At 31.6% G+C, this 23253-nt stretch overlaps 1 protein-coding gene and 1 non-coding gene across 4 annotated transcripts in view; both read right to left on the bottom strand.

Annotated features, from left to right (window-relative positions):
* Positions 1–23253, bottom strand: part of LOC116776071 (talin-1-like) — a 30065-nt gene extending 6812 nt beyond the window's left edge. The window contains exons 1-82 of one of the 3 annotated variants that reach the window (XM_061524272.1): positions 23171–23253; positions 22301–22439; positions 21796–21948; positions 21480–21583; positions 21103–21241; positions 20782–20973; positions 20620–20701; positions 20357–20522; positions 20075–20247; positions 19733–19888; positions 19568–19653; positions 19386–19489; positions 19005–19098; positions 18775–18852; positions 18377–18495; positions 18185–18301; positions 17490–17612; positions 17236–17347; positions 16814–16891; positions 16553–16674; positions 16370–16462; positions 16073–16234; positions 15653–15866; positions 15101–15222; positions 14853–14958; positions 14702–14779; positions 14501–14622; positions 14234–14326; positions 13821–13979; positions 13362–13575; positions 13187–13287; positions 12818–12926; positions 12665–12742; positions 12466–12587; positions 12188–12280; positions 11821–11979; positions 11502–11715; positions 11318–11421; positions 11118–11226; positions 10975–11052; positions 10762–10883; positions 10599–10688; positions 10318–10476; positions 10013–10223; positions 9801–9913; positions 9594–9696; positions 9448–9516; positions 9207–9322; positions 9037–9129; positions 8645–8803; positions 8129–8333; positions 7720–7938; positions 7561–7638; positions 7325–7446; positions 7050–7142; positions 6545–6718; positions 6213–6426; positions 5919–5986; positions 5693–5833; positions 5498–5623; positions 5277–5381; positions 5093–5188; positions 4901–5020; positions 4703–4821; positions 4508–4637; positions 4016–4152; positions 3825–3948; positions 3563–3696; positions 3317–3479; positions 3149–3241; positions 3008–3079; positions 2769–2919; positions 2569–2678; positions 2374–2502; positions 2125–2298; positions 1912–2054; positions 1712–1840; positions 1552–1588; positions 1444–1481; positions 1267–1366; positions 1087–1196; positions 551–672 (exon numbers count right to left, since the gene is read on the bottom strand). In XM_061524272.1, the coding sequence (XP_061380256.1) occupies positions 551–672; positions 1087–1196; positions 1267–1366; positions 1444–1481; positions 1552–1588; positions 1712–1840; positions 1912–2054; positions 2125–2298; positions 2374–2502; positions 2569–2678; positions 2769–2919; positions 3008–3079; positions 3149–3241; positions 3317–3479; positions 3563–3696; positions 3825–3948; positions 4016–4152; positions 4508–4637; positions 4703–4821; positions 4901–5020; positions 5093–5188; positions 5277–5381; positions 5498–5623; positions 5693–5833; positions 5919–5986; positions 6213–6426; positions 6545–6718; positions 7050–7142; positions 7325–7446; positions 7561–7638; positions 7720–7938; positions 8129–8333; positions 8645–8803; positions 9037–9129; positions 9207–9322; positions 9448–9516; positions 9594–9696; positions 9801–9913; positions 10013–10223; positions 10318–10476; positions 10599–10688; positions 10762–10883; positions 10975–11052; positions 11118–11226; positions 11318–11421; positions 11502–11715; positions 11821–11979; positions 12188–12280; positions 12466–12587; positions 12665–12742; positions 12818–12926; positions 13187–13287; positions 13362–13575; positions 13821–13979; positions 14234–14326; positions 14501–14622; positions 14702–14779; positions 14853–14958; positions 15101–15222; positions 15653–15866; positions 16073–16234; positions 16370–16462; positions 16553–16674; positions 16814–16891; positions 17236–17347; positions 17490–17612; positions 18185–18301; positions 18377–18495; positions 18775–18852; positions 19005–19098; positions 19386–19489; positions 19568–19653; positions 19733–19888; positions 20075–20247; positions 20357–20522; positions 20620–20701; positions 20782–20973; positions 21103–21241; positions 21480–21583; positions 21796–21948; positions 22301–22436 (10075 nt within the window). In that variant the 5' untranslated portion in view covers positions 22437–22439; positions 23171–23253. The remainder of the gene's footprint in view (positions 1–550; positions 673–1086; positions 1197–1266; positions 1367–1443; positions 1482–1551; positions 1589–1711; positions 1841–1911; positions 2055–2124; positions 2299–2373; positions 2503–2568; positions 2679–2768; positions 2920–3007; positions 3080–3148; positions 3242–3316; positions 3480–3562; positions 3697–3824; positions 3949–4015; positions 4153–4507; positions 4638–4702; positions 4822–4900; positions 5021–5092; positions 5189–5276; positions 5382–5497; positions 5624–5692; positions 5834–5918; positions 5987–6212; positions 6427–6544; positions 6719–7049; positions 7143–7324; positions 7447–7560; positions 7639–7719; positions 7939–8128; positions 8334–8644; positions 8804–9036; positions 9130–9206; positions 9323–9447; positions 9517–9593; positions 9697–9800; positions 9914–10012; positions 10224–10317; positions 10477–10598; positions 10689–10761; positions 10884–10974; positions 11053–11117; positions 11227–11317; positions 11422–11501; positions 11716–11820; positions 11980–12187; positions 12281–12465; positions 12588–12664; positions 12743–12817; positions 12927–13186; positions 13288–13361; positions 13576–13820; positions 13980–14233; positions 14327–14500; positions 14623–14701; positions 14780–14852; positions 14959–15100; positions 15223–15652; positions 15867–16072; positions 16235–16369; positions 16463–16552; positions 16675–16813; positions 16892–17235; positions 17348–17489; positions 17613–18184; positions 18302–18376; positions 18496–18774; positions 18853–19004; positions 19099–19385; positions 19490–19567; positions 19654–19732; positions 19889–20074; positions 20248–20356; positions 20523–20619; positions 20702–20781; positions 20974–21102; positions 21242–21479; positions 21584–21795; positions 21949–22300; positions 22440–23170) is intronic. The other 2 variants (XM_061524273.1, XM_061524274.1) reach the window with 2 other exon arrangements.
* On the bottom strand, positions 159–231 carry Trnar-ccu (transfer RNA arginine (anticodon CCU)). The gene has a single exon. It is a non-coding gene; the product is annotated as a tRNA-Arg (tRNA).

The following is a 23253-nucleotide window of genomic DNA, read 5'->3' as shown; positions in this document are numbered from 1 at the left end:
TTAAATTTATAACCTCCTATTGATATTTTTAATTTCCACAACTCATTAAAACAATAATTTTGATATTTAATGATCTAATTTATTACTATTACGTGTATACATTGTAGTGTGGTTATTAATTAAATTATATTTTGGCATAACCAAAAGGATTGTTCCCGTACCCCTGGTGGGACTCGAACCCACAATCCCCGGCTTAGGAGGCCGATGCCTTATCCATTAGGCCACAGGGGCTGTTGCTTATTGATATAAAATTCTTTGGAATAAATTGTAATTTTCATGAACTACATTTTAGTGCACATCCGTTCCCAAATAAAATTATTATAAATTAAATAATTGTTATAGAAAAAAATATATTAGAAATGAGGTTTTATATGTGTTAGTAACTTTCACTATTACAATATTTCACAATATATCTTTATTTGTACAATTAATTTACACTGTTAAAAGTAAAATTTTACCAGCATTGTCAATTCTGAACTTTTTTACGAGGATTCTGTGTTAATATTTCATTCATCTACACATTCTAATAAAATTCCTTGTGTTTTCTCACCTGGTTCCTGTGTAACTTGATCCAGATCATGTTGCGGCTCCATCAGGAAGGTTTCCACCACTCGTGTGACAGCACCACGCTCGCACAGCTTACGAATATCTTGGAGACGCTCACGTAGCTGGCTGTAAGGTACACATTAGTGGTACGGTGGTTATAATGATAGTCTTTGATGAAGTTTTGGGTCTATTCCCGACCTTATGTGAGAATATTTTTTAGTTTTAACTTAACAGTACTCCACTATTTCTCATAAGAAGTAGTTTATTTGTTAGTTGCCAAAGGAAAAAAAACTGTTTGCCAATATAAAAACTTTCTTCACTTTTTATAAATTGAAACTTAAACTTAGTCTACTGTCAGAAATATATAAGAAAAATTCATTTCATGTTTTTATTAAAACAATGTGGCTACTGTTGTATACTATGAGTTCAATATACCTACATACAAACGTGTATACATATACATATATCATATATATATATGATATATGTATATATATGTCGTCTTTGTTGAAAGACGACACTGGCAGTGTATGTATTTACCTTGCTTTATCGCTATTGTAGTTGTTAGAGCATTCTTTAAGAAGTTGTTTGGTATCAATAATCAGATGTTTCAGCTCTTCTTTCTCACCGCCGCTGAGATCTTCGCACATCTAAAGCGTGTTAGAATAATTAATTTTAGTAGTTATTCAATTCATCAACTGGACACTGGTGGATTTGTACCTTTTCAGCTAATTCCAATAAAGACTCCGCAGCTTCTACGCCAGCGACTTTGTCGTCTTTGGACGCGGGCTTTCTTAGCCATGTGTTAGCCAAATCAACTCTGCAAAATAATATTATGTTTTATATTCATGTTTAATTTTCATGAGTAGCATAGATTTATTTATCAAAATTACTTACTGGGTTTGAACATAACTCTTTGAGGGTATATCTTGTTCCTGGAAAATTAATTTGGTTTTAAAAAAATATATGGTATTTAATCTGCCATTGTTTTTATTAATACAATACCTCTGGTTCCATAAGGCCAGCTTCAACTCCTCTTTTTCTGAAAAATATATAAAAAAGATTTAGTATCTCTTAAGGACTACTTACTACAACCTAAATCGTATTAAATGGGTTGTCACAAAAGCATCTTATTTGTGTTATAAATGAATATTTATATTCTTACTTAATGCACGAGATCAATGCTTCGAGAGCCTGAATGACGTCATTTCCGCCGATATTTGCCCAAGTGATGTTGTCCTCAACACTGCAACTTGCTTTTTTGACCATTGTCGAAGCATTGCTTATTAATTTTCTGGAGGATAATTATTTATTCTTAGCTATTTTCAAATGATGTTAAATGATGAACAGATTTCTGATTGTTACCTGACATTTTCTTTGACTTCTCTTGATATCTCTTTTTTCTTGAAGCTTTCATCGATTTTGGGTCGGGGAATTCTTTCAATCTGACTGTTTAGTTTTCTGATGGCATCCATTAATTTAAAAGAATGTGACGTTATTTCTTTCTCCTAGAACACAAGCAATTCTGATTATATGACTGTATTAAGTGTAATTTCTATTTGACTATTTTTATATCACCTTAAAATTTGTGGAATTTAATGTATCTTGAAGTTTTTTGAAACTTTCATGGATTGCTTCATTGTTTTTTACTATTTCGTTTCTATATTCGTCATTCACCTTGGCAGTCGTATCATCTACCAATTCTTGTAGTTGATTAATTTGTTTATTAAGTCCATTCCCTAACTCCTTCGCCTGTAGTTAAGTAAGCTGTCAGTAAAAGTCACGCTTTATAATTTATTATAAAGAGTCATAGGATGTATCTGTCACCTGTTCTGGGTTTCTAGAACAAATAATTTGAAGACATGTTTCTTGAATAGCCTCCGACGATTTACTTATTTTATAATCATCAACAACACCAAGCCGAGCCACGTTTTTATCTTCATCAGACAAGGACAACTTTAAAAAAAAGGGGATATTAGTATTGGAGTTTTGAAATTGTAGGTGGGTAAATGAACTATTTACCAAGAAAGCAGATTGTGTTCCGAATTCAGCACTGTTACAGACAGCGGATGTTACGTGACGTAGTTGATTTCGATAATTTTTAGCCATATCGTCGGACGAACGTAGTATGTCTGGAAATTTGGTTAAAATCAAAATAACGTTTCTTAATATAATGTTTTTAACCCTAGTTTTATTATGCTATACTAAAAAAAGGTCCTTACTCATGACTTCCAACTGACTGTGCAGTTGGTCCGCGCAATCAGTGAGTGATGCTGATATAGGAGCAGTCTCGTGCTGTACAAGCTGTGTCACAAGCTTCAGGTCGCGCTGTAGTTCTATGCAGACGTCTGAATCGGCACATGAGATTCGAGCCTAAATTAAAAACGTTTGTTAAGTTTTTTGTTTAAGGCATTGGAGTAAGTTGACTAAGTTGTTATTTTAGACACTCTTGAGTACATACCAGTTTGTTCAACGCGTCATTTAAATTTTTACACGCCTCTAGCAACTTTCGTTTTGAACCAGGAACTGGGGACTGAAAATATTATATCGCATTAAATTAATTATTCGTTCGTGTAAGAACATAACTAACATTTTATGTTACCTGACATAATGATTCTGAAGTCTTTATAACATCATATGTAGCCATATTGACTTCTTGGGACGCTTCATCAATTTTTTTACTTTGCAGTAAATCCTGTAAGGAGTCGAGAAAGTTGCTATCTGAGCCGCTTTTAAAATTTATTAAATTTATAACATATATTAGATTTACCTTTCCTTTTAGTGCTTTTGACAGAGAAGTTATATTTTCCGTAGTTTCTAAAGCCATATGAAGACTTTTAGACAGCATATCAGGTTTTTGGAACGATTGCATTATTGTTTCTGTTATTGAGGCCATTTTGTCTACTTGTTTGTTTAACTTATGCTTTAGACCTCTGAAAACACAGTGTAACTTATTAGACTGTTACTGTGTGATATAAAATAAAGTGTAGCCGTATAATTATTATAATTAACTTACTCTTTGTCTCCTTCCGCTGGTGGTGTATTCGATATCAATAGTCTTCTAATATCATTGTTGGATATTAAACTAGCTTCCGAAACATTTCCTTCTGTATGTGGACTTTTTATATCACGTATATAGGATTCAAGTTCCTTGAAATTACAAATGAAATCAAGAAAAGTGATAAAGACGAAGTTGGCCGGAATAAAAATTACTACGTATACTCGTACAATTTAAAGTTTATGTATATATTCTGTCAGTATGATTTCCCATACGTTACCTCTAAAATTTTCTCTCTTATAGTATTATTACTATCCACATCTTGCCACGTTGCTATTCTATGGCTCCTTGTGATTGTTTGCAATTTAAGGAGATCCAATAATTTTTGCAGGTGTTCTTTTAGTCTTAAAGGAGATAATAGTAATGAAATATTATATTAAGTTGAATTTAAATATGTTTTAAAAAGCGTACCTTCTATTATCCCCCTCATTGCTTTGAATGGCGACCGCATACCGAGTCAGCTCCTTTGGAAGATGACACTCATTTCCTGCCAGGATCGCAGCAGTCAGCTTCGTTTGGGCAACTTGCACATCTTGTTTTGAGGGATTCTGTGATATTTTGGTCGAAAAATAAAACGTAAACACATATACTAAAAGAAACCAAATTTTTCGGAAGCACCGCGTGTTTTAATTATTAATTATTTTATATGTACATGATCTCTACGTTTTAGTTCCTTTACAGCAACCGTGATCACAAGCAGACGAGATGAAGGTGTCTTTTAGTCTTGTTATTTGTCATCTGATGACCAATAACAAGTATCCGAAAAATTTTGTTTCATTTAAATGAATACACGGAACAATCTTAAATATCATTATATAGTAATAGTATTAATTGTTAATTTATTAGAACTCAATTTTTGTATTTATTTTACCAAACATATTGCAGTATAGTAAATATTATTACATCAGATTTTTGTAATCCTTCGTTTATCTCCAATATGTTTTCAATGTTACTAGCGACGCTTTCAAGGTTTTGAATATTATCCTCAAATTCCACACTTGCGGCACTGGATATACTGCTTTTGGTAGCAAACCTAATAACATACGACGAAATAAAAATGTTGAATTTTGATAATGTATACTTAATTTTCATACAAACTTTAATAGGTCGCAGCATTCTGTTAAATTATCAACTTTTTCCTTCAGAATATTTCTTGCGGATTCTGAGTCTATGTTAGGAATAATTTTTGCCATTTCTTGGATTTGTTCATCGCAGTCCTAAAAGTATGTATGTTATAGCACAACAGATTAAATTTTGATTTTACCGCAAATGATTTTATTACGATTGTTTGTTTACCTTCGCGAATTGATCAACCAGTGTCATATTGTCAATAATGCCTCCTTGAGTTTCAAGCGATTCAGAATTCTGTAACACTCGTTCATTTTCTTGTATTCTATTACAATGTTCTTTCAATATCTGTAATTTTAAACGATATTAATTTTTGTTGGACCAAACTGTACAAAAAATTCTGATCAGCTTTCAATTTACCTTCAAAGATTCATTTCCTTTATCAGATGTGAGGTGAAGATTATCAGCAACTTCCAAAACAACGTTTGCTGCTGATGTAACATTATTAACGTAATCCTGAAAGCATTGTTTTAACTCATTCTAATTAAAGTTCATAAGATCAAATACAATCAGCAGTTCCAAGGAACGGATAAACCAATTTTACCGTCAAGTCTACAATGTTGTTTGACGAATTTCCACGTCTTGAGAGTAGGCATATTTGTTGTAAGTCCATAATTGCAAGTTCTAAATCTTGATGTTTTTTGGAATCCTTAAAAATAAATAAGTGTTAGTAATATTCGTCCTACTTTTATAAAAAATTTGGTTTATACTTGATCTAAATAGTGTTTTTTCATCATTGTTTTATAGTTTTTCTGATGTACTCACAAGAGGTTTGTTTACACATTTAGCATAACATAAATCCAAGGTATTCAATGCAGCGGATAAATTCTCAGAAAAACGTTCTAAGTCCTTGTGCTCTGGCTGTTTCAGTTTGTCTGACTTAAGTTTCATCTATAAAAAGGGAGTAAAATTTTAAGTTTTATGCTATGAAGAAATATGTGAGTATATCACTTGATTCACCTTAGTCAACTCTAGTATCTTCAGCGCCAACTGTCTTAAAGGCGTGTTAACTACAACCAGCGGTTCGTTCGTGCCTTTCTCACTGCTGTCTATTTTACTATCATTTGGTAAACAGTCTTGGAAATTCCCGACATTTGATTGCTGCAAGTGTTGAACAGGTACATGACATTTTGGCAGTAAAGTTTTTAATATGTTGTTATTTAGCAATTGTTAATAATATACAAACCGATTCCAATTGTAATTCCTTTGTTAATGGTACATTATTTTGGTAATGCAAATTAATATAATCATGGTCTGAAAAAATAAAGCAACGAATTATATTTGCTCAATAAATGATGAAGAGATTTGAAGTTGTTATTCAATTTCAAATTAGTTATAATAGCCTAGTCATCTCAAGGTAAAGTTAAAGACATTTGATGTCGCCGACAGAAGAGAAAGTCACGACAAAAATTTAAGTCCTTACATTTTTGCTAATTTTGATATTTATATAGCGAGCATATTATGAATAAAATTTTAGTACCTAAATTATCTTGACAGGTATCTTTTAAGTCCAGTAAGTCTTTGTCTAGCAAATTAAGATCTCTTTGAAGTTGAGCAATAATTTCTTTTGATTCAGTATTCTGACTTAAAGGCTGCCAAAGTCCCTTAATATCTTGAGCCAAGCCTGACAGTCTCTCCGTAGACGATAATAAAACTGCCTTACAATTTTTCTCATTGATGGATGGAGCCGTAATCTAACGACCAAAACCAATTTAATATACATGGAATCGGAAATGAAGACCGCTGAGGGGTACTAAAGGAGTAACATTTATTGATTTATTGCCTATCGTCCTCAAACTGTCATTCATATACCTGAGCATTAGTAAGGAGAGCATGGGCAGCGTTAGCGACTGTAATTCCAGCGGCTTCTAATTTTTGTCCCTTGTCCTCTAGGTTCTCTGTACCCTGAGATGCACCAGCCAACCGGGATAGACGCGACAGCATTAGTGACGTCCTCTCGCACGCGTTGCGACTCAGATCCAGTATCTATATGGTTGGTGAATCATACATTTAACTTATTATATATACTGCGATTCTAAGGTTAAGTTTCTTTATAAATGTAAAACAACAATTTAGAAAATTTAAAATTATAGCGGATAGCATGGGAATCGTAATCATCAGTGTGATCCAAACTTAGCTGTTATAAAGTTAAAGGCTCAAAAAATTGCTGCAAATAAATATTTCCATATCATCTGCATTCTATGCGTTTTGGTGCAATATAATCTCCATATTTGCATAGATCAAAGCTATAAATTAAAGAATTGCTTTGAAGAAGTAATTCAGGTTTAAAAATAAAATGTAAAGAAATTCCCTTTACCTTTCTCTCCTTATTGGGGTGGCTATGCGGATTTGTTATGTGGATTAATTTTGCTGAAGATTGTGCGTACTTTGAAGCTTCTTGTAGGAGTTCCTAAAGTATGTGAAAAGTTTTTAATAGGAAGTTTCAAATTTCTACATTTTGAATTTCTACACGAAGAAATAAAAATAGGTTCTGTATTTGGACACATTAAACATTATTCAAATAAAGGTATAAAAGATTTGTGATATTTAGTATGAGCTGTTTTAAAAGTAAAAAAAAAATATCTGTCTTACCTCCAAATTATTGTTTTCTATACTGCTACAAACCGACTGGTTAGTTTTACACAATGATTTTGCCTCCTCGAACATGGTTTGTCGAGAATCATCGTCTAATTTGTTTTGAAGGCACATAATATCTATAAAATATTACAAGAATATTAGTTCTAGTGCAAGTTTTTTACTCAGAATTTTCTTTCTTTTTCTCATTTTTGTTTTAAGTAAGAAGCCTTTAAAAATATTTTAATACTTACCTTTAATTATAGCCGGAGATAAATTGGAAATATTTGTCAGAGATTCTTCGATTGTTTTAAACTCTGGGTTTTTGCGATCTGTAATTGGAATAAATTTTTTAATATAGCATTTGTGTAAAAAAGAATCGTCATTAAGGTTTCAAATCAAATTATCATTACCTAACATCGCTAGTATCAAACGAGCCACGGCTTCATTGAGTAGTGTTATTTTTTCAGACAGCATCTTTCTTTGGTCCAAAAGCGGTTTTTCATTTCTATCTACTTCCAACGCAATTTTTTCCTCAGAAAGAAGTTTTTCTGCGTCTTTAAGTATTTCTTTCACTTCACATATTTTTATTTTTTCTAGTTTCTCTTGGATATCTAAGTTTTCTGGATCATCTATACAAAAAGATTGGGTGATGTATGAATGGTACCATGTAAAAGTGAATATATGTGTTCGTTACTAAATAGAGCATAAAATGTGATATAAATATCTGTACTGGATAAGTTTGAAAGTAGGTATGAAAGAATTAAGCTCAGTCATTAATAAATTTTATACGCAATAAATGAAAAATATACGACGTGTTACCTAAACATGTGGTCTTTATCTTGTTGAGGGAGCCGTTAACCATATCAAAATTTTGGTTAAGTTGATGTTTGATATCATTATTATTCTGAGTATGAACTAATGGTTCCCAAGTCTCCTTCAAATTTTGAAGAAGTTGTTTGAGATGATCAACCGAAGACATAAGGACTTCTTTACAATCAGGGTTATCAATGGTAGACGCTGTTATCTGAAAGTATGATCAATTAAATGTCAACGTATTAACTTCCTCACGATTAAAGACCTTGTATACCTGAGCTGTACTATCGCATTTTTTATTATTTAAACTACATACTCCTTACTTTGCAGCAACTGTGATTACAGGCAGACGAAATGAGAATGTCTGTCAGTTGATTTGTCGTATAAATTAAGAGATCGTTGGCTTTAAATGACAAATAACAAGAACAAGTTTGGGTTTATGTAGTTTAAAATAGCAATAGAACATCCGATAATATTAGTTTTACATAATGAATATAGCGAAAGTGTTAGATATTATTATACCTGAGCTGTTTTTAGGAATTGTTTCGCTCCATCCACAACCACAACGCCCCTCTGATCTAAATTTGTGCCTTCAATCCCACCAACACATTTTACTAGATTGTACACATGTGGGAGCAATAAAGATATCTGCTCAACGGTTGTTCTCGATAGATGTTGTATCTGAAATTGTTTATGAACATTTGATTTGAATCATAAATTCAATTGTAATAATGGATGAAGAAAACTGATTCGGAAAATAGTGTTCCACAATTAAAATATTGTCAGATATTTTTTAGTTAAAGAGTTTTAAAAATGATTTTTTTACTATCTTCTAGAATATTAGATGTTAAATTGCAGACACAAGCTCGTCTGAAAATGATCTAAACATATTTTTAGTGTAAGTATTCAGTCACCTGGCTCTCTTTCCTAGTATTAGCGCGTTGGTTGCAAACAGAATTTAGTGTAGATAAGGAATTCATGACGACGCCAGAAGCAGAATCGACTTCCTGAAATTTTGTAACACGTTACTATAACTTAAGTCTGGAGGTACGTTGTTAGTTGATATAGTTATTTGATATCCTACCTCCGGATCTTCTAAGCTATTATAGATGACCTCTGAACCATCAATAATTTGTTTGAGATTGTCCAATATAACTGACCATGTGTGCGGGTCAACAGAGCCGTTGATAAGTTCCACATCTAATTTATGGACAGAAAATTTTGAAAGGATTTTATAATATATACATGGAATACTTAAAAAAAACAACCACAAAAATTTTAATTATAGCTATAGCGAAAATTAACAATTATTATCCTATTTATACCTTTAATTACATCTGATAGCCGGTCGGAGAAATTATTTATTGCTGGTATTTTTCGGCTTGAGTCTGAATCTAGAAACAAATACATTCATATCGTATTATTAAATAAAATTTCATTACATCAGGCTATTTTTTCTATAAGACTTTACCTCTACTGTCATTTAAAAGCGACGCAAGGGCGGCATTTAGTTGAGCTAGTCTTTTTGCCAAACTTTCCGTTGATGTGGCGTGTTTTATTTTTGATTTTGTGGGCTGAAACAGAAAAAATAATAAAAAAGTGAAAACATACTGCATATTTCTTTAGAGTTTGTCGCCAGTAGTGTAGTAAATAATAGTCAAGTTCTATAAATACTTACATTTACTGACATAATATGTTTTAATTCCTTCATTGACTTAGCTAAATTCTTCTTGGCTTCTTCTAAAGTTTCATTGAGTTCATACGATTCTTTATTTTGGGGATGGTCATGAACTATTAAACAAGGAAGAGCAAGTTACAGGAATGCGCAAAGTTTACCAGATATATAAATTAATCTTTGTATGAATGAGACAATCCTTTTTAATTACTTACGGAACTCGTTAATGTATTTTGCTAATTTAAGTTTATTTGTGTCAATAATCTTCATACTGTCTTCAAGTTCTTTTTTATTTTGTATACAATTGGGTTCTAGTAAGAAAGGTTCCCAAGAGTCCAGAAATTGTTTCTCTCTATTAGACATCTCGTTGATTGAGGATACCAGTAAGTCTTGGCTTTGGGCGTTTCTAAGACTTGGTACAGTTAGCTGGTGAGTAATAAAAAATTTAAAGGCAACTAAGTTACAGTAATCATTTTATATGTTTCGATAAAAATAAAAGGTAAATTTGTGTTCATACAACCTCAACGATTTTGTGCAATCGTTGCACAGAATCTGTCAGTTCATTTCCCAATTTATAAAGTCTACTACGATGTTCCCCTCCGACGTCATCGGCTAATTTTGACATTTTAGGTAACATTCTTGAACTTTCATCCAAGATAGATTTTGCTAAATCTCTCACCTGCAACGAATGACAGAACAGCAAGTTATCAAATAATCAATTTGGTTGAAAGATAAAGAAATATAATAAATATGTAATTCTATATGTATCATACAGACCCCATGAACATAGGGAAAAAATACCTTTTCTTCCTGAGAATTCTTGCGAGGATTAAAAATAAATCGTAATTTATTAGACGAATTTGCTAGTTTAGAAGCAGCGCGATATAAATCCTAATAATGAAATAATTTTAAATTAGAATTTGTTGGTAAATTGCAATTTATAATGAAACAAAATAAAAAATACTTTATCGTTTGATTCCTTTGTGTTGGTACAGATATCTTTAGTTGCTTCAAGCATATCTACGAGGTTATCGCTTATATTTTTCCATGTTTGTTCGTCGAGTTGTCCTTGTAATTGCTTGGAATCTAAAAATAAACAGACAGTAAAGCTTGTAACTGATTATTATTACCTTTTGCCCTCTTTAATAAGTATACTCATAATTCTATCATTTCCTACCTTTAACTATAGCCGGAGCAAGTTCCCTAATGACGTCCATCGCTGCTTCCACCTCTTCATATCTAGGATTATTTGAACCTATGACAAGAGCACATTATTATCAATGGATATATATTTTTAAGTTTGAATATTTAAAACCATACCTGTTGTAGCTTGCAATAGAGCTGCGATTGCGGCGTTGAGGTTAGAGAGTTTTTTAGATAAATCATTTTGTAATTTTGGACTTTCATATCTGATCTCTCCTTTTGGTACCTATGATATTGAGAAAAAAATAAAATAAAATACTTCATCGCAACTTAATTACAGTTCTTTTTTATTATGTTTTAACCGTTAACTACGGTACCTGAGGAACAGTTATTTGTTGGAGCTCTTCATAAGCTCCGTTTAAAGCATCTTCAGCAGCTGATATGGAAGCAATGCATTTGCGTTCGCCCATTTCTTCAACATCTAAGAAAATAATTTATATCGTATTAGAATTTTTTGGCAGAACAAGAAACAAGTTAATTGACAATACGGAATTTTCTTACCATCGGATGCTGTGCATGCATTTCTCAATAAATTTAAACTGTTTTCGATAGTCTTTAAGCTATTATCAAGTTGGTTTCTTGATATATTATATGAAGGTGATTGAAGTATTGGTTTCCAAGTATTCGTTAAATTTTTAATTTCACCAGAAACCTGATCAATTGCACATAACAGTGATGTCTGGCATTTTGGTTCGTGTATATTTGGTGCAGTGATCTGACGGTCCAAGCAAAGATAGAAAAATGTTATCAAAATAAACACATAAAAAAGAAGAATTTAAAAACATTTTTTTGCATAATCCTCCATATGAAATTCTAATACCTCGGCCACTTTAAGCATTCTTTGCGCAGGTCCAACAACTTTAACACCAGCGTTGTCAAGCAAATCTCCGTCACTTCTATCAACTTTTTCAACTAGATCATAGACCTGGGTCAGCATCTGACTTATCTGATCAACCGCAGACTTAGCCAAATCCAATATCTATAAAAAGTATGAATAGTTAGTAATAATTTAAAATTTTCCATGTCTTATAATAATTATTATTGGATTTTTTTTTGTTTTTTATTCCAATAAACAAACGGGATTTGGCCTGAGATTAAGCGAATAACGTAACTTTGCTTTGATCTAACTTGTGTAGAACATCGTTGTTTATTAAATATATATGAAAATATGTAAAAACAATTTTTACCTGGTCTTCCTTCGTAAATCTTTTTCTTGGGATATAAATATAAGTCAAGTGGCCAGATGCTTTAGCAAATCTAGTCGCAGCGTCATTTAACGTCTAAAATAAGTACAATAGTTACATATAACATACGATGCTTTGCATAATTAATATATCGTATACATATTTCCAATATTCGTTTTCTTGTAGGTCAAATAAAGAAAAATATACATAAATATTGAATCTGACAGTATTGACGTATTTTTTTTTGTAAAATATTTAATATACTATTTAATAAATCTTACATCGTTATTAGTTTCATCGGCATTAGCACAAATGTCTTGAGTAGCTTCAAGGAGTTCCTTTAGATTTTCTTTTATATTATTCCAAGAGTTTTCGTCAACTTGTCCATTCAATTCTTTGGAATCTGTTGACAGAGGATTTTTTAAACAAAATTTAAACTAAAGCAGGTTATTAGCAAAAATATATTTTTGTTATATATACCTTTTATAATATTTGGAACTGATTTCTTGATGAACTGCATGGCATTTTCTGCTTTATCATAATCAAAATGATTGGGTACTTAAAGGAAATAAATAAGTAATTGTGAGTTATTTAGAAATGAACACCTTTGTAGCCGATAAGACATTTTCTTACCACTCGTTGACTGCAAAAGATCTGCTATAGCAGCATTTAGTTGTCCAAGACTTTGAGATAATTTAGCTCGTAATTCCGGATCATTGTTTCTGGTTAGCCTTTTACCTTCCTAGAAATTGTAATAGTATGCATGTGGAATTAGACATAATTTGAAATTTATCTCAGGGGCACATTATGTTTTATATTGTATTAAATATAAAGCTTAAATTTTTGACCATAAATTATGGGTCTTTTTAAAACAAAAATGTTTTATTTTATGTAATAAGTTCGCAAAACATTGTTCAAATATCGAGATGAATGGTAGGTTAATCAGCAAGACAGGAAAAAATATATGTAAAGCCTTATATCAGATTAATATCATAAACTTACTTTAGAGTTATTTATTTCAAGTTCTTTGCTTGCTTCTGTTAATGCTCTATCAACAGCAGACGTCGCAGATAAATAATTTTGTTTATTCAGATTTTCGTCACCTATGAGATGATCGTTAAATTAATTACGATGGGAACAAAAATCCTTTATATTATTGTGTAAAAAATTGTTTTACCATTGCTACTAGTGCAGGCTTCTCTTAACTTATTAAGTTTTTCTTGTACAAGCTGCACGCTATTGTCGAGTTGATTGTGGGTGTCTTTATATATTTCAGATTGGATTATAGGTGTCCAAGTATCTCTCAGACTCTGGATTTCATTAGATACAAGATCTATTGCTGAGAGAAGTGTCTCTTGGCATCTAGCTTCATTAATATTTGGTGCTGTTAACTAAAATTTTATGAAAATGCAAATAATATCAAGAGATATACATATATATGTATATATATATATATCTTGATATTATTTATATATATTTATGAAAAAATTACTAAATGTAATACAATATTGTTTCACTTTAAACATTGTGTAATAAACAGATTGAAATTGATAGAAAATATTTAATATTTGATTTCATAGTGTAATTGCTTTTGAAGTGTTAAGCACAATGCCGTTATTAAACTAAATTCTATTACCTCGGCCACTTTAAGCATTCTTTGCGCAGGTCCAACAACTTTAACACCGGCGTTGTCAAGCAAATCTCCGTCACTTCTATCAACTTTTTCAACTAGATCATAGACCTGGGTCAGCATCTGACTTATTTGATCAACCGCAGATTTAGCCAAATCAAGAATCTTAAATGAAATGTAGTTTGGTTTGAATTTTATTGATTCTTAGTATTTTAATCGAATATCAGTTGCTTTTAGATATAAATGTATGAATGTACTGAATTCTTAAGTATTTACTGATTAAAATATATATATTTAAAAAATTTATGATACAGACAGACGTTTCCCAGACAATAATCATTGCTAAAACTTTACTTTTTTTTAATAATTTATATGAAAACTTACCAAAAGTCTGAGAAAAAAAAACAGATATTTCTTACCTGGTCTTCTTGTTCATATTTCTTCCTTGGGTTGTAAATGTAAGTCAGTTGGCCCGAAGCTTTGGCAAATTTAGACGCAGCTTTGTTTCGAGCCTAAAATTAAAAATAGAGTGATAAATATATTTTAAGTCCAAATATCACTTACCAAAGAACTTTACCCTCGTTCTTACATAGACTTTATTCAGTGACTAAAGTTAATTTTCATAAAATTAAATAAGAATTTATATAAAAAATGTTTTAAATAATTATGTGATAATATAAATTTACATCTTCGTTTATTTCTTCAGCATTTGAACACATATCTCTTGTAGCTTCAAGCATCTCTTTGAGATATTCTGTTATTTTCTTCCACGTGGCCTCATCAACTTGTCCATTTAAAGATCTGGAATCTATAAATTAATTTATTACAAATTAACTTATTTAGTACAAATGATTAGAATTAATATATTTTAATATTAAAATTGTAACCTTGAATAATATCGGGAGTCAATTTGCTGATGATATCTACAGCAGTTTCTGCGTTATCGTAATCAGCGTTATTAGGATCTGTAAAGAAGACATATTATAAGAAATTTACCACATTAATGAGGTATTAATTAGAAAAATATCAACGAGTTACTGCCTGTGGCCTGTAGTAGTGCTGCAACAGCTGCATTGAGGTGTGCCAGTTTTTGCGATAAATTATTTTGTAATCCTGGATGGTCATTTTTGACATTTTTGGGCATCTGTTAAGAAATACACGTTGAAATAGGAATCTGTATGCACAGCGATGGTGTTGTCTTAAGTAACACTTTGTTCGATGGCGCTTATATATTTTTAGCAAAAAAGTTCTTGCTTAAAATAAAAGTGATATTGTGTGGTACTTACCATCGCAACAGGCAAGTCACTCAACTTTTGCAGCTCTATGTTAGAGTTACTCATAACTTTATCGGCTGATCTCGCCGTGGCAATGAATTTCAAACGTTTCATTTCTGGTTCTTGATCTGGAACTAGAAGTCCAATCATAAGTTTCCAATATACAAGTATAATTTATGATTGGTTACATTTGATAGATTAGTGCTAGTTGCAAGTATTTATTAAACTGAATGTACTTATGAATGAAAATTTACATTGTATATTTACATACAATATTATTTAAAATTAAACGTTCATCCCAGAGCAATATGGTTGTTATAATGAAATATTATATTACGAGCGACGTTGTTGACTTGCTCTTTGAAACGGACACCTGGCCTCGTTAGCCAGAATTTTGATGGTACAGCTGAAGCAATGGAATGACATTGCTATCGTAACTTCGGGGCAATGATGAAGTCGTTGGTATAAGTTATAAGTTTTACTATATAATTCTTACTATAATATATATATATATAGATAGGTAAGTGTTGTAGTTTTATATAATAGATGCAAAATAAGATTTACCTGGGATGTTTGTAAATGCATTTTTCAGTTTATCTAATGCTTTAGCCAATTCAAAGGTACCGTTTGCTAATTGTTTAGCGAACGACTTCCGGTCGGGTTTTTCAGACAAGGGTTTCCACAATAAAGCCATTCTTTGGGCTGATGACGCAAGATTTTCAGTTGCAGCTGTTAATGCACTCTGACTGTGAGGTTCACGGATGGACGACGAAGTCAACTGGACAGAGACAACGTGAATTTTAAATAGACACATAGATTAGACAATGTACAAAAATGTATGACTAGAATGAGTGTGAGAGGATGATTAATTATACTCTGGGTATAATTACTTAAATAGAGGAGTGATTGAATTTGCTTAAAATTAAAAGCAGTACTAGTTTTGCGACTGTAGAAGGTTCTAATAGAAATGTAATGTCGACTTACTCTAGCACAAGCTAATAGGCCCTCGGTGGCATCAGTGCATTTGATGGCTGCGGCGTCCAATTCGGTGGCTCGGGGGTCAGAGGCTTCCAATTTTGTCAGTTCACTAGTACCCATTAGTAGCAACTGAACCTTGTTCCCCACATTTTGGACCAGTTTAATGAACTTTTACGTGAAAAGAAGTAATTTAACCGTTAACATATGAATTGATCATAAAATTATTATATATTATTTTTGAAAATGCTTTTAGGACTTAATGGAATTATAATTATATAATAGAAGTCTTGTTAAACAACTTACTTCTTCATTTTTATCGAATGTGTCAGGTGATTTGAGTATTTCAGTGATTTTTGTGCTAACGTAGGCATAATCGTTTCCGACGTCGTACATTTTCTATAAAAAAAAAATTAACAAAAAAATCTCTTAATTATAACAATTTTTATAGAACTGATTTTAGTGTTGGTTTGTGTTAAAACAACTTACGTTAACATTATCTGAGCCAGTCAGCATGCACATAGCTCGGGTACAATCAAGCAGTTGTTTCACATATTCCTTCAGGTCTTTTCCATTTACTTTATTTTCATCATTTGTTAGAGCTTTTACATCTGAACAGAGAAATGAGACCGATATTAATAAGGTATAAAATGTTTTTTTAAAGCATCTTAGCAATAGTTATTGCTCTTTTTACATATAAAATAATTTGGTTAAATATGCAATACACAAAGTATATCAATATCTTTTCACCTTGGACAAAACTGGGTATCAGTTCAGAAAGTGTTTTCATAGACATAACAGCGCTTTCATAATCTATATTAGATGGATCTGTAAAATACAACAAGGAACACATAAAGAATATAACGGTTATTATAATTACATTTACATAATGATCTAAATAAGTAAGCATTCTCAAAATTTTAATTGAGGTCATTTTTCAATACAGCGTTACGAATTGTAAACAATAAAGTCCTTTATTTATATAACTTATAATTAATTAATGACCTAGTATTAAAATTAATATGAATTGTAATCAAGAAGAAATTAAAGCACTTAGGATAAATCTCCTGCTTTTGCTTACAAATAGAGAATGAAGAAATGAGATGATAACTACGGACAAGTATAATAAGATCATTGCGTTAATAATGGCAGTCTTTTTATGTTCTTTTTACCTGCGTGCGAATTCAGTATCATTGCAATCGTGGCTTGCAGTTTGCCCAAATGTTTTTCAGACTTTAACGCCAAATATTGGCATTCCTCACTACTGAGAGGACTTTCATTGGGCTGGAAATGTTTTAATAATAGACAATTAATTATAATTGAATAGATCCAGGCAATTTAATCTTATTTCATTTAATAAGATAGGCTGCTACTAAGTTTTAATTTATGTTTAGTATATAGCACTACGTTCTCGTAGTTTACGCACCTCATCTAAATAGTGAGCTGCATTTTCTACAGTAGTCCAAGCATTGTCGGTTGCTGTCAGGAAAGAAGCGCGTCGCAAAGATGCTTCTGTCTTTTCGTCCTGTATAAAACTATGGCGAGAACGCTGGAATATAGAAAAGGTTAAAATAGGATTTCAAATACTCGTTGTTATTTGGAAAAATATTTTATTTAAAGTTTGGGTTTTCTTTTAGGTAAATATGAGCAAGATACTTAAATTTGTGAAATTATGAATGTGAGCGAAGAAAGAGAAGAAAGAAAGCTGGATACGTGCATATTTTTGGGGGATCTTTAAGGTAGTAAGTTCACATTGTATTCAAGCAGAGAGGCGGGATAGCTCTACAATATTCTACGCTCAAACTACACGTAATTGTAATAGTAGTCCCTGTGTAAATAAGCGTTATTGTAAGAAATATAGGTAGAATTGGAACGCAATCGGAGTAGTTCCAATTATTGCCGCTTCACGGCGCCACTTCTCTCTATCGTGTGCAATGACAAAATGACTGATATGTTTCGTAATTAACTTCTTGTACAATTATTATTTTTCAATACAGTAACTTAAGTACTAATATCAGTGCCTTATTTCCAAAACCTCCTACAGTTATATAGCCTTATTTTGGGCTAAAAAATAGACTACTTTTTAAAATGTATTGTGTCACAAAAAATATAAAACTGTACCATAAGAATTTTGCTCCGTCTCTTGGTATTTGGATCCAAAGATAGGTGCATTTGCGTTGATAAATCTGCTAACTTGTTCGCGGCATCCAGAGCCTTAGTAAGGTTTTCTTCATTTGTCTATAAGCACGGGTGTTTATAAGCCTCTGGTATAGTAATCATGGAAATCTTTTGTTTTTTGCTTGAAGTACTTACCAGATCATTATTTTTTGCTTCAGACGATAAACTGTCCAAATAGAAACAAAGGTCGTTAAGGTTATTTAGAAGCATTTTAGCTTTTAATGGACTTGAGTTAGCAGCAGTTTCGTTCACACCTGGAAGAACACAATTCATGTCATTCTTAACACATTCTCGATTAAACGAATGCAATTTTTCGTAAAAAACAATGAATTTATGAAGCTTATCATATAATGTTGGTATGTTATTTGCAAATTGATGAAGTGTTAAAATTTGTCTCCGAAGTTTTTCGTTATAGAAGATTCATTAATAAATAAGAAAACGATTGAAGAACCGAGGTTAAGAAAAGATCTGAGAAAAAAAATCAGGATAACGTGTTAAGTTTAAAATTCAGTTCTCAATACAGACATACATACCTTCTTTTAACTCGGGCAATGCAGCTTCCATAAAAGCTACAACTTTTCTTGCTTCTTTTATATTGAGTTCTGTGGGATCTAAAAAAAATATTTGTTGTGTTATTTTAGTATTTTTATCATTTATTTTATGCTGGCTTGCTATGAGATAGGTCTCGGTCCAGTTTTGGGTTGATTTCGGCTTATGATGAGATAGGGTCTGTCTCTACACAAATAATAATCAAATTTTTTACCTGATAGATACACTACACTTGTTACACATTTGGAGTTGAAGGTCTTCATTTTATTTTCAATCCCATTCGAAATGTGGTGTTTAGGGGGTTCCACCTAAATATAAAAAGGTTATATGCTTTAAACACTCTAGTGTTCTATCTATTCTCCTGATCTATCAGGAGATCTAAAGATGATAAAAAATTAATGAATAACGCATATTTTTTATATTGTCATGCTCTATATTTATCTATAATTTTTACTGCAATTCATTCGCATATCAAACATCATACTGACTAAAAGATAACTCTTATTAATAATAATTAGATGTATAATGTGATTTCAATATGTGTCATTGTGAATTGAAATTAATTATAGAAAAAAATAAAATATTTATTTCTTACTTTTGCGCCATGGGTCGTGATTGGTTGCTGGCTTTTACTGCCTATGTTGGTCTTCATCAATTCGTTCACCGTAACAATTTGAGTGCCCTCTTTGAATTGTTGTCCTAAAAAGGAATAATCGAGTTACTTCATATATTTTGTATTGAATAGAATTTTTAGTTTAATGGTGGACAAAATCTTACCTTGTTCCACCGATATTATTTGGCTTGGTCCAACAAGGGAATGTTCTACTGCCTTCTTTGCTGCATAATTCACAAAGGTTGTGCCTCTGCAATAGAGAATTGAATAATTTTATATTCAAAAGAACATTTTATTAATTTTTAAATTTCTAATACAAGTACTTGTACCTTGACATTTCAACATTATCCTCAAATATGGCTTCCCCTTCAATAAAATTAACTTTTCTAGGACCAGCAAGACTTCGCTTTATAATGTCGATGTAGCCTTCCAGAATGTCTTTAATGCGATAGCCTTCATTGGTCTTGACCACATATTCTTTTTCACTAAATTTTTTGTACAATACGTATATTATAAATGTATACAAAAATTTCATTAATAATATTATTTGAAAATAAAAACACAACTATACTAGAGCCAAAAACTATGAACACTTAAGCGAACTTTTTCAAAACATTAGTTTTGGAATATTCTAAACTTGTATAAAAAAGCATCTAATATATACTAGTCACCTGTAATCTCCGAAATTTAGAGCGAAAGACTCGTAATCAGCCCTATAACTTTTTACTTGAGTCAGTAGCCAAACTTGTATGATTTCCTTCGTCTCTTCGTCGAGACGTAGAATAGAATTTGCATTTATTCCTAATAGACGGGGTACTAGCTTCTTCTTTTTTAATTGCTTTTCCTGAACAGATCCAAAAAATTGAGTTCTTGTTATCATTTATCCAAAAGATCACATATTTTTTGTCATATCATATATATGTAAAGTTCTTGTAGTCACAAATTTATTTTACCTTTACTAGGAAGAAGGTGACTCCGTAAGTGGGCAACTCACGCGCCATCCTTGTGTACATTTGTTTGGCTTCTATCTCAGGAAGTCCGATATGCGTTTTGTGTTCTCTGATAACCTTTTTCTCGGCGCCCCAAGTCACGTATTGTTCTGGGAGAAATTCTTTTAAACTGAAATAATATTTATTGTTGTCTAAACTTTTAATATAATCTATCATCGTATTAAATTCATATCAGGCTACTACAGAATGTGGATTAAGTAACATACTTTTGAATAAATCCTGGTTTGTGTTTGTCCTCGTCGTAATCACCGTACTGTATATGACATTGTAAGCCGGCAAATTCAAGCGCTGCAAGAATCAATAAAGTAGCGCACTATGTATCATCAATAAATTTAAACGCGATTTTCCTTATAAATCACTAATATTACCTTTAGACTCAGTGACGACCTGTTTTCCTTCTAAAATTCCGTCTCTCGTTTGAACATAAAGCAGGTTGAGCTGAACCGGGTCTCGGGAGTCGACATTGCGATCAGAGTAAAAAAGCTTCCGTTTAAACAACAACGTCTCGTGTGGATCTACTTGCAGCTCTCTTAAAGTCTTATGCTGGTCCAACCACTCCACTGAAATTATATATTTTTTCATTCTGTTTTGTCCAATTTCCATCGATTGTAATCTTATTAGATTTATTGAAGGGATAATATGTAAAACAATAGTATTTGCAAATATTTGATGAGTATATAAAAATTTACCAAGGTCATCAGTTTTGAGTTTCTTGCTCAGTTGCTCGAGTTTAGCGTCCTTTTCTCTCTGCACGGTTTTCTTCCTTAACGTCAAAGTCCCCATTGCATTGACCTTTGGATCATCAAGAGACTCTTTCTCTTCTCGACACTGATGATGATGGAAAACATATTTGGTTGAAATGACGTATTGTGAGATATTAAAAAGATTACAACTAATAAAATTGTATTTTAAATTTAAAAATAGACGAGTTAACTTTTAGCACTAAACTTGTTGAGCGTATTTATTATGTATTAATTTAAATATTTAAAAAAACTAGTTAATAATTTAAGTTCTACAAATATATTTTTTTTATATATATACATTTTGACTTTTAAAAGTAACCGACCAGTCCATATTCTTCTGAATTACTAATCCGCAGTTTTTCGCAGATGTAGACCATCAAATCGCCAACCTTCTTGGATTCATCGAGTTGAAGGGTTTTCACAGCACCTGTCAATTAATTTTTCATTAGAATTTTAATCATTGATTGTTATTGGCCCTTTATAATCTAAGAAGAAAAATTGTTAGAAATAAAATATAATTCTTATAAAATTTCAATTTTAACGGATCGAGGAACTGCTAAAGGTTTGCAAGGCTGATTGAGACACTCCACAATGAGGTGTCATTATATAAGGACTTTTTATGTAAATTAATATAAGTACCATCCAACATTCGAAGTCTCATATTTCTTATCTTGGGGAGGTAATGCAGGGAGTCACCCTCTCTCAGCATGTAGTACTCCAGAGTTTTGCCACCGTCTTCCAACCATACTCCCGAATACTCATTGTCAGCCGACGGAAGGAAGAAACCGTACTCTATAAAATACATAGGGAATAGTGAGGAAATTATCGAATATAGTTTTAGGAACCGAAGTATTTGGTAAATTTTAAGAAATAGTTAAGGACCATTTCATGTTAGTTTATTGTATAAATAATGTTGTATACCCTCAAACATCATCAAATTTATTATTACTTATACAACTAAAATTAATATAATGATTGTCTACACGCTTTTATCTCAGGAACTAGCAACTGGACTTTATGTCGTTGTTTTGTTTTTGTACAGAAACACGAAATAGTTAACTTAAAAATTTCGTAGAAGGAAGAAGTATAAGATTCATCATTACAAGTTAAAACGTTAGTTAAAATATTAAGCTATTGCTAATACCTCTGTTAGGTTCTAAAGCCAGGATCTTGTCTTTCACTATCACATGAGCTTCTTTCACTGTAGTTTTTGTATCAAACATGAGAGTTCGCGTAACTGCACCTTCCCCCAAAATTATCTTCAACGACAGTGGTGCCATTGTCTGAAATGTTGATTTTTATTAATTTGATTTAATATAGCAGAATATAGCAGACTAACGTAATCAAAATAAAAATGCATAATCTACTCATTACGAAACATTGATCAAATTTTAATATGCCACAGAATAAATTATCTTTTTAAATAATATAACAATCATCTAAGCTGTAAAAATTTGTTGGTTAAGGAATAATAAAGTATTTATATCTAAAGTCAGCAGGAAACTATTAGTATCAGTTTATGTCACGCACTCAATATTATTTTGATGGATTTTCCTTTTATTTTAATGTCACTATTTATATTTATAAAGCACATATGTCATAAATAACGTTCCCGATACGTCTGTGTGAAAACAGTTCAATGCATTGTCTTCTTTATTTGTACGATAAAGATTATAAGGTAGCATGCAATAATTTATTCATTAAGACATGAATATTATGTTAGTATAGGAAAATCAAATAAAAACATGTATTAGAGAAACAAAAAACAAAAAATACACCCGCATACACCTTATTTCCCCAAACGGTTTAAGTTCCGTGCATAAACATAGTTGCCGTTATATTTATAACATAAAAAAAAATGTTATTACAATAATTTTAACTAAAATTAAAACACATTTAAAATCAAACTTACGTTAAGCTATAAATTATTATGTTACAAGTAAGATTTACTTGCTAAAATATAAATAAGTATATAGTATCAATATTTACTATTAATAATTAATATCGTACGTACGTGTCAGTGTTGTTTGCGTCCGTCAATATTTCAAACTGACTAGCTATTATCCTTCTCACAAACGTAAGTTGACTCACACTGAT

This window comes from Danaus plexippus, chromosome 24 (assembly GCF_018135715.1).
Source record: "Danaus plexippus chromosome 24, MEX_DaPlex, whole genome shotgun sequence".
Taxonomy (NCBI): domain Eukaryota; kingdom Metazoa; phylum Arthropoda; class Insecta; order Lepidoptera; family Nymphalidae; genus Danaus; species Danaus plexippus.
Note: the sequence above shows the minus strand (reverse complement) of the source record. Positions and strands in the feature narration are given on the sequence as shown.